Below are 9,191 nucleotides of genomic sequence, written 5' to 3'. Positions count from 1 at the left end.
ACCCAGCTATAGGGGTTTGTAGAATTTTGAACACTTTTAGAATTTTTTACACGGTTTTCGTTGGGGAGGGGTGTCCATAAAAATGAATTTAAAGGGGCTGCCGTCTTCTAATCATGTCTGAACGTTTATATACATGTTCTTTCTTTCTTTATTTAACTAGTTTTAGTTATGACATTGACTTCCTCATCCAAAGTGGGGGGCTCCCCTCTGAACACGTCTCTAGCAACTGCCTAAATTTCTATGTTGCGTTCACACATCTCGGGAAGCAAGTTGATAGTTCTGTCACGTTTTTGTTAGTGATCTGTTACTAGAGCAAGATATATTTTTCTTATAGCCGAGCTTATAGCCTAAATTTTGCAAGGCCTAAGGGAGCATCAACTGTTGGTTAAATAGGATGACTAAATTGACTTAAGAAGATGCTTTACAACCAGTTTGACGCTAGTATTTCTGTGTTTTTTTATTTAATTCATTGACCCTCCAGAGATTTACAATTTCTCTTGTCATTTAAAGATAAATTTTAAACCAGTACCTGTCCTTGGGTCGACGCCGTCAAGCTAAACAAAAAACTTGTAATATTCGTATCTTCTTTGCAAAATGAAACAATTTCAGTTGCCGAAAAACGTGAGAAAGAAACTTAAAATTGTAATTTGAGGTTTAGAAAGCATCTTGCTGCCTTTTCACTGCTTGTAAGTTTTTCGTAATTACCTTACGCTAAGATTTAGCTGACACCATACCCTTTCATAATAAGATGTATCCGATCGTCTATAGTTATTATTTCTGGTTTACAAAAAAAAACTACTTTAATTCATTCAATTCACTCGTAATGCTTGATGCCTTAAATTTTAACTTTTGAAAGCAACCCCTCCCTCTTAAATACTTCTTGAATGGAGTTTATGGGGCACCTAGGTATTATTATTGGCAAAAAAGTTGGAACCGCCTTTCTTGCCATGTAGAGGTAGCAAGGCACACAAATCTCTTGTGAAACTGAAAACCTTTCACTGTTTCCTTTGCTCAAATCAACTATTTGCCATAATGTCAGTTCTTCACACGCACAGGGAGACAAACAGTAATATTCTTAGTTATCATTTAATTAAGTTTCAAACTGAACATTGATTGATAAGTACAGGGCCGGTTCGACTAGGTGCGGGGCCCGATTGGATTTTCATTTCATTGGAACAAATTCATTTCGAAATTGTTGATGCAGGAATGCAATTCGACCAAGCAGGCAGAAGCCCCAAGTAAATCATCTTTGGTGGCTATATTTCCTGTGGGATAACGGAGGACTCCTTAGTGAATACATACAAAGTTGAAGGGTCCCAATGACTTGTAAATAACACTTGCATAGTCTACGGCATCTTTGTAGGTTTTTACTGAGTTTTATGCCACAAGTTGTAGGCATCTAAGATTGTGATGGTGATGATCTTCTAATATAATATTTTTTCGGCACTTGTGTACATAATGGTACACACTCGAGAAGTGAATTTAGGTCAGTTCTAATGAAATATACCGAAATATGATGAAAATATAATACTTTAGAAACAAATTTTGGCTATATATATTTGCCCATTAAGAGGAGGGGTAAAGTATAGCGGATCTGCATGCAAAATGTGTTAGCTACTATTATTCTGCATAGTATGAAGTAAGAATTGTTTTCTAACTTCTCACTGTTGAAATATTTTAACCCCACTCCCTAATGTGCAAATTTATAGCCCAAATTATATGCGTACAATGTATTCTGTCACCCGTCACTTGTTTTCGACTGAGCGTAAGCTTTGTTGGCTCTTAATACAGACAGATAAAACTGGTTTGTTCTCGAGTGTTTACCGTAATGCACACAAGTACCTTTTTTCTTCTGCACTTTTATTTTTGACGCGTTCTTATTCTCGTTGTCCTTTAACAAGCTCTTTGTTGTTAATTTTTATTTTTGACCCTCTTGACACTTGCTTTAGTGTGTCTGCTAACCATACAATTCTTTGTTATTTACTTTCATCTTTGACAAGTTCTGATTTCTGCTTTTGCTCCTAATTCTCGCTGCTGATTATCTTCTAGCTACATATTTCTTTGTTCTTGCGGTCGTATATCTTCTAACCCCACATTTCTCTGTTCGTCATTTTCATTTGGATTCGTTGCATTGATTGTAACGGCATATTTTTTTGCTCTTCACTTTTGTTTTGAGTCGTTGTGATTCTCACTGCCACTTATCTTTTAACTGCATATTTCTATGTTCTTCAATTTCGTTTTTGACTTTTTCTAATTTTCGGTTTCACTAATATTTCAACTTTTTAACTATATATCTCTTTGATCTTTATTTTCGTTTATCATTTGAAGGTCCAGTTTGTGCATTTTGAGCATACGATTTTGTCCTGTTTTGTTATTTTTTGTACTCGTTTTGTGCTAACGTTTATTTACGTTTGTGTCCCCTAGAGATTATGAAACTGCTGAAAATGCCTATTGAAATTTACACCACTGAATATGAGCACATGAATTTACATATTTCAAAATTTTCGGTCTGCGAATACTTCTTGATTTTGATGGCGACGCAAGGCCTTTTCAAATGCGGGGCCCGATTGGGCTCGATCGTTCCAATCGCTCTTTTTCTGGCTCTGGATAAGTAGTTTTTAGTATACATTCAAATAACATAATCTATCCCCCCCCCTCCCAGTGCTTGTGCTCTCCCACTGGAAGAAAGAAATATATGGAAACAAAGCAAACATAACATTCAGAGGAAACAAAGCAAACTTTATGACATTTTCTTTTCAAACCTTAACTCCCCCCTTGGAGGAACTTAGGTAGGCCCACCCGCGGGGGAAAATGTCTATGTGTGTCCTTAGATTGTGGGTTATACGAGGCCAGTGGTGGTTTTTCAGACTGAACTCAACGTATTCTAAAATATGTTTTAACTTTTTCTGGTGCTGCCATTTTTCAGGGGGGGGGTCAAATTGGAGAGGGGGACGGCGAAGAGAGGGCAATTTCTCCACCACGCTATACATTTTTTGGATCCCCCTAGATATTTTAATGTGCTATTTTTTGGAAAAATTCATCAAAAATCGAAAAAAAAGTTCTCCCTCTTGATTTTAAAAATACCCCTTTTCCGTATTTCCGTTCAAAAAAGTCCTTAGACCACCTCTACACTTTGTGAATCGGCACTTTTTTCATTTTTGGAAAAAAAAAACACATTGAAAAGATATCAATCCGTAATACAAAGGTGACAAAAAAATTGCAAACATTGGAATAAAAACACGTGGAGTGCAAAGTGGTTCTGTCAGTATAATGACGAGCACGGAACTGTTTAATAAAATGAGCATCAAATAATTTGCCAGATAGGAATCCAATGAACTATAGATGTTTTCTAACGTGTCCTGAAATACCCGGGCGGAAACCAGATAGGTTATTGAACCCTTTACAGCAAGTTCCTGGCGTTTCTTGTTCTTCTATAGAGGTTGTTCACTTACATCAGACAGCAACTGAGGTCTTTGGCTCCGCCTGTGAGCTGCTGCGGAACTAAAACAATTCTAACCCTGAACTTGACATAAGTGTTTCACCTTGGCTTTAGTGCTACAACACAGAGAAAGCGCCAACACTTATATCCATCAGGCCAAGGACCTGATTCAGTGAATATCAGTTAGTGTGCAAAGTATGAGGATGCTTCAGCCAGTTCGTTACCCTTTTAGTGGCTTATTTCTAGTGAGTGATCAATATTTGTGTCAGTCAGTCAACCATGTGGGTTACTCTTGTCAATTTACTTTTATGTAAGTTTGTGTCATCTTTCATCTGCTCTAACTTCCTTTTGACTTCAAATAAACTGATAATGGTCCCTTATATAGTACATTTCAGGTATCAAAGGATTATTTGTCTTATAAGTAGGATTGCTTTTGTTCACAGGATCGATTTGAAAATGTCATACTAATTCAAGCGAAAGATAATGTCTCCTCACTTACCTTATAAGAGGCTGGAAGTTAAAGAATCAATTTGTATAAAAATATTCTGAGGTCAGGAACAAACCTTTGATTTGTCTGTACAGCATAACACGTTGGACTGTTTTAAGCCCTGAAATAAAACGCTGAGACGTTTAAAGGAGAATATATACCAGACGAGATTTATAAAAGCAAGCAGGTTTTAATCTATTACCCAAAATACATGTTTCGATTGATAACGAACTAAAAGAGTGCACTAAAGATGCAAAAGCTTGTTCAAGAAATTTTCATGTATTGAACAGGGTTGACTAATCTCTCCGTTTCTAGACCAACCAGGCCGATCCAAAATAATCCTCGAGAATGCCCGATTCCTATTCAGCTGAAAGGGAAGACCAGTTGCCGTTTGTGCTTTCTCTTGGAATAATAGATAGCAAAGGGTTGATCTACATGAGAAATCCCTTAAGGTCAGGAATAAACTTTGGATTTATCAATTATGCTCAAAATGATATTAGAGGGGTTTACAGGGTAGCATATAACCTCGAAAAGACAAGACACTAAAATAGAGTGGTAAAACGAGGTTCCAAAAAGTGTGAAACTCATTATAGTGACTCGAAATGACTTTTTTGGTACTTTTTCAAACAGTTCGTGGTAACAAACTGTAAGTAAGGGGCCACCCGGCTCAATAGTAACCGAAATTGTAAAAAACGGACTCTGTCTCACAGCTTTATTTTTTAAAACAATAAAAAACTTTAGCGCAAAGAGCGAGGCGTTGAGGAGGGGACAGCCCCTTTCATATACGGAATAATTTCTGTTTGTTTTAGATTTTATTGTGGCTCCTTACTTTCAGTTAAAAAGAACTTCTTTTTTTTTATTTAATTGTAGATAAGGGTCAGTTCACAAACATATTTTTGGGTAGTGAAAATCCCTACCCCAAATAAAAATCATAGAAGTTGGGTTGGCCCAACCCTTTTACTAGATTCATAGATAGCACATAGTCAATATCTTTTCATTAGAAATGTACCTAATTTTCCAAGGAAGATCATTTAAAAGATAGTAAATCCAAATTTTATGGATATAGATCTGTCATAAGTTATCTAATTGATTTTGAAAAGCTTCTAAGAATCCTTGACTTTCATCAGTTTTAGTCTGTGGCCCAATTATTTGGGCAATTAACCTCCGCACAGTCACGTTTGTGTTTAATACGTCAATTTTATTAATCACCTTTCTTTTTAAGTATTCTTACAGTCGTTTTTACTTTGTTTATAGCACGATGTAGGTACATAACAAGATTTAATGGGTTGTCACTTTTTTGAAGTTACTGTAATATTCTTCAGTCTTACTCAAATCTATGACCGTATGAACCAATCGGCAGATACAGAGTGTAGCTTATCCCCCCCCCCCACCAAGATTGATGATTCTTCTGGGTTTTTAAAAGCACAATATTTCTCTAAGTTTTGTTGTTGTTTTGCATTCAAAAAAAAGTTTAAAACAAAACTCCTGTGATAATTGATGAAATCTGTGAATGTTTAAATCCAATAAAAGAAAGTAGCCCCTTTTTTGAGACCCCATAATAGAGTTCAAAACTGCTCTTACGGCATTAGTTTAACGTGAAAAGATATTTTTATTTCTAGAACACCCCCAACTCCCGAAAAACGTATCTTTTTGAGGTGTATCACCTCCAAACACCTTGCATGAGCTTCAAACATATCGTCAAAGTCAAAGTCAAAGGATTTATTTTATGTTTCATAATTTTGCAAGAGAGCGGAAATATGGTTTTGCAACTTCACGGCAATAGCTTTTCCTTGAGAATGTGAATAAGGAAAAACCTGTCAGAACTATGAAGTTAGAAACCTCATTTTAGTTCCATTGTAGATGATAATATATCAGGTAGTTTTTTAGCCAACTATACTGACATATTTTTTTCATTTTTTTATATACAAAGTAGCCTATATGAACCGATGACACTGCCCATAACGGATACTAACTCCATTCCCCATAGCTTTAGAAGCATATTTCCTCTCTTATGTAAAGTTTTAAATATACCATTACGTTTTAAACGGGTCCATATTTTTTTCCGGCACTTCCTATGCTCCCCTAGGCCCCTTATAGTTCAAGCATCTTTTCAAGTTACAACTATAGATGTTTATCAAATGCTACTATGAAATTAAATAATATTATACTAATTTAAGTCGTATATTATAAGCATACGTAAATTTCTTTAAAGAATTACCTTGGTGTTTTGATGTAAAATAGATCCTTTCGCTTAAACGAAACTCCACGATCTTTTGCGTTCTAAACATAGAATAAGCAATCCCATTGGTTTGTTTGAAGGCATGCTTTTGGCAAATTATTTAAATATATTTTGTTTACTTTTTCAGGTGTAGAATTGGCTTTTGGCCATCCATCACTTAATCCAATTTCATGCCAATATGAAGAATTAAAATGCCGTACCTCAATTGGAACTATGTAAGTATTTTGAAAATGTAACATCTCTAGTCCCAATGTACAGATATCTCCCAAGCATAGGTGCCGGAAGAATTATTGCTGGGGAGGAAGTAGGCATACAAATATTTTCTGATGAGACGGGTGAAGATTAAAAAAAAATTATTTTAAACCAGAGATTACGACATTTTATCATGCATTGCCCTGTAGGTATATTTTCTCCAAAATTTCGTATGTATACTTCAGATAAGTTGTCTATTTTTCTTTGTTTGGATTTGCACCCTTCCTCTGAAAAATTGCCCCATCCCCGTAATAAATTCGCAATTCTCTTCTATTCTTGTGCCAATCCTCAAACGTAAGCAACAACGATTTGACATTTGCAAAAAAAAGAAAACAAATGTGATAGACCAGTTATTCAATGATTTTTTTACTTAAAAGTGAAACTTATATTTTTTCCAAATTCCAAGCTGGGGTGACCATGGAGATGCCTCTTTTAAGCTGGTAGGCGCTACATAGTTTAAAACAAAGAATAAAAACAAGTCAATGACAGATAAATGAAGCGCCAGTTTTTGGTATCACTATATTAAAATTAATAGAAAAATTCCCAGAGGCAACAATTCCTTTAGATAGACAACTATGTGTTTTATTTCGGTGAGGGGGGGGGGGGTACTTTCATAAAATGCCAATAATGGATTGATTATATGAAAAAAGAGAGGAAACTATAAAGAAATCGTAAAACTATTTAGATTCAAGCGGAAAAGGGGATGAGGGACAGGCCCCAAAACTCCCTGATTAACGCTTGCACTTAGGTTATTTAGAAGTTGGGATACGTCCAAATTAGTGAAGCTCATGCTCACCCTTTTTATGCTTAATGCATCACATGAACACAGGTTTTTTTCATATAAATCTGAAGATAATTAATCTCTAAGGCAACACTCAGTGGCATCAATTCAAAAAAATGTTAGGAGGGGGGCAGGAGTATTTTTCAGAATCTTGAGGAGATTCTTGTTCACTAAAAATACAAAGAAAATGGTATTTTTACTAAAAAAATTCAAAATCTACGGGGGCAAGTACAAATCCCTCCTCCCAGTTTGTGCCCCTGAAAACACTGCCCTTCCATCTAAAGCAAATAATGAAAAAGTATATATATTTATAAACGGTTGGAACTTTTAATAAAGATAATGAAGAAAAGTTATACAACTGTGGTATAAATATTTCAATCTCGCATCCAAAAATGTTTTCTAACGGCAATAAATATATAAATTAATAACAAATTGCATTAATAAGAGCACACCACTTAAAAAAAGAAGCTAAAAACACACATACAAACATCTATAATAAATACTGCCAACTGAGAGCAAGTTGAAGGAGCTCTTTTTTGTTTTAAAGCTGCGAAAAATAAGACAAAATGAAATACAGAAAAAAAGTATATTGAAAGGTCTTAAAAAAAACACTAAAAATGCCAAAAAATTAAACTCTGATGCAGTTGGAAAGTTTCTAAAAAATTAGAAAGAAATTAGGAAATTCATCCTTACTAATTTTTATCAATTGATCCTTTTGTGTTACGAAATTTAGTGCAATTTGTGAAAAACATACTTTACCTAGCTCAGAAACCATTTAACTTATCAATAATTAACTTTGTTAAGCTGCTTATATTATTAATAATAATAATGATTGCATTGAAAAGCTAATAACCCCTATTCTAAAACGTTATGATGACACAATGCTTATGCGAAAAAAAAAATTAAATAGTGAAAACTGACCAAAAAGAAAAAGCTAATTTTTTGCTTGTTTATTGGGATTTCATTTTGTCCTACCGATGAAATGTGAGATGTTTACCTTTTCAGATGTGAAATCGGAGAAGCTGTATAATTGACAGAATATAGCATCATGTGTTTTGCACAAAATAATGTATAGGGCGGTACAGAATGGACAGGGAGGCTTTAAGTCTGAACCGTTTATTTTTCTTTTGCAGAAATTTTTGGCTGACACTTTGTCCGAGCGTGAAGCTAATTTTCTAAATCAATTCTAAGTACAGTTTTGTGTCGTGCAAATACGGTACTACTGCAAGGTTAAATCGTGTTGCAGCTTCTTTGCTTATACCTGGTTTAATGGAAAAACTTAATTATTCAGAAGACGTAGAAAAAACAGTTTGTTTGCCTGAATTTCAGTATAAGAAATAAAATGCTATTTTGCCTTTTAAGAAAGGTTGTGACTCGAGTAGGGCTTCACTGCAACTAAATTTCATATTACTTGATAAAATTGAAAACAAGTCTTTTTCTCAGCGAAGATTCGGTTCGCTTCTGTTTCAGACGAAAGTTGAAATATAGGCTGTTCAGGCGGGCAAAATTTTAATCAAAGCGATTAAAAGCTTCCTGTTTATGTAATGACAAATACGTACTATAAGAATTCCTTTTAAATTAGCCATTTTAAAGAGTTTTTTTTTCCGAGAAGTTGTCTAGGATGACTTCCAAGGATTTTGTTTCAATCAGCCAGAACTTGTACAGCGACATCGTTTGATAGTTTCTGCTTAACAAAATTTATCGTTTCCTGTCACAGCTTAGGCTTTGACTGCGTTGGAAGGTTCTTATTCTAACCAAAGAGTATCAGAAACTGATAAGTGAGGAAACTTATGTTACCCTTATACAAAACAATTGACGCCATCTAACATTAACCAGCAAAATCATACAGGTTATTATAAAATGCTGGATAAAAATGGTATGTTTATTTGACCCTACTTAGTTCATTTTTGCTTTACAGTGATTTTAGTGGATTTTACTTCCCGTTACGCCACTCCAAAAGCCCCAAAAACGTTCTCCTCTTGATTTCTTATTC

The 9,191-nt window shown here is 34.9% G+C and overlaps 1 protein-coding gene across 4 annotated transcripts in view; it reads left to right on the top strand.

The window, feature by feature from the left end:
- Positions 1-634: 634 nt before the first annotated feature.
- LOC148940812 (serine protease 1-like) overlaps positions 635-9,191 on the top strand; it is a 119,385-nt gene continuing 110,828 nt past the window's right edge. The window contains exons 1-2 of one of the 4 annotated variants that reach the window (XM_089105552.1): positions 635-686; positions 6,293-6,380. In XM_089105552.1, the coding sequence (XP_088961678.1) occupies positions 6,379-6,380 (2 nt within the window). In that variant the 5' untranslated portion in view covers positions 635-686; positions 6,293-6,378. Of the gene's footprint in view, positions 687-3,487; positions 3,750-4,270; positions 4,379-6,292; positions 6,381-9,191 lie in introns of those variants that run through there. The other 3 variants (XM_089105554.1, XM_089105550.1, XM_089105553.1) reach the window with 3 other exon arrangements.

Source organism: Artemia sp. Qi Xiang Cuo, chromosome 19 (genome assembly GCF_049724085.1).
Source record: "Artemia sp. Qi Xiang Cuo chromosome 19, ASM4972408v1, whole genome shotgun sequence".
NCBI classification, from domain to species: Eukaryota; Metazoa; Arthropoda; class Branchiopoda; order Anostraca; family Artemiidae; genus Artemia; species Artemia sp. Qi Xiang Cuo.
The sequence above is the reverse complement of the archived record's forward strand: the minus strand, read 5'-3'. Positions and strand labels throughout refer to the sequence as shown.